At 55.3% G+C, this 1,070-nt stretch overlaps 1 protein-coding gene across 1 annotated transcript in view; it reads right to left on the bottom strand.

Moving 5' to 3' along the window:
- Positions 1-1,070, bottom strand: part of LOC118451919 (protocadherin beta-7-like) — a gene marked incomplete at its 3' end in the record, with an annotated part of 2,582 nt that overhangs the window by 1,027 nt on the left and 485 nt on the right. Inside the window, exon 2 of the mRNA XM_035890769.1 lies at positions 11-1,068. Within this exon, the coding sequence (XP_035746662.1) occupies positions 11-1,068 (1,058 nt within the window). The remainder of the gene's footprint in view (positions 1-10; positions 1,069-1,070) is intronic.

The following is a 1,070-nucleotide window of genomic DNA, read 5'->3' as shown; positions in this document are numbered from 1 at the left end:
CCCCCCCTGCCGTTGTCCCCCGAGTCTCGGTCCCGCACGTTGAAGAGTGCCACCACGGTGCTCGGCGGCGCGGCTTCCGAGAGGGGGCTGGTGAGGGAGGTGATGATCACCTCGGGGGCGTTGTCGTTCACGTCCTCCACCTGCACCTCCACCTTGCAGTGGGCGGCCAGGCCCCCTCCGTCTGTAGCCTGGACGTCTATCTCGTAGGTCTTCGTTTCTTCATAATCCACCGGCTTTTTGAGTCGAATCTGCCCTGTCTCTGAATTTATTTTAAACACCTGGCGATTTTCCTCTGAATTTTGAACTATGGAATAGGCTATTTCCCCGTTCGTTCCCGAGTCTAAATCGCTAGCAGACACCGCCACCACTAAGGTATCCTGGGAGCTATTTTCTAATACCCGGACTTTATACAGACTCCGGGTAAATACCGGGATGTTGTCATTTATATCCAGAACTACCACGCGGATTAAGGCTGTACCAGAGCGCGGTGGAGACCCACCATCCACAGCTGTGACACTGAAAGCCACTTCTGCCTGCTGCTCCCGGTCCAGGGCTCGGTCCAACACCAGCTCCGCGTACCTCCTGCCATCGCTCCGCCTCCGGGTGTAGATATGGAAATAATCGTTTGAGCTGATACTGTAATGCTGAAGACTGTTGTTCCCCACATCTGGATCCTGAGCGCTTTCCAACAAAAACCGAGCCTCCGGCATTGCAGTTTCCGAGATCTTTAAAACTATCTCTTTATTTAAGAACACGGGAGCATGATCATTTATGTCGGTGAGGCTTACCTCAGCTCGGAAGGACTGCAGTGGACTCTCCAGCAGCACCTCGAAACGCACCAGGCAGGGCTCGCTCTGCCCGCACAGCTCCTCCCGGTCCATCCGTTCTCGCACCACCAAATCCCCGGTGTGCTCGTTCAGCTGGAAATACTGCTTTTCTCCTTCAGGAACCAGCCGAGCCTGTCGAGCCGATAATTCCTCAGCAGTCAGTCCCAAATCCTTGGCGATATTCGCCACAAAGGAGCCTCTCTCCGCCTCTTCGGGCACCGAGTAGCGGGCGGTTTCTGCTCT

This window comes from Egretta garzetta, unplaced genomic scaffold, assembly GCF_000687185.1.
Source record: "Egretta garzetta isolate BGI_Z169 unplaced genomic scaffold, ASM68718v1 scaffold103, whole genome shotgun sequence".
Lineage (NCBI taxonomy): Eukaryota > Metazoa > Chordata > Aves > Pelecaniformes > Ardeidae > Egretta > Egretta garzetta.
This window is presented reverse-complemented; position numbering and strand designations above follow the sequence as displayed.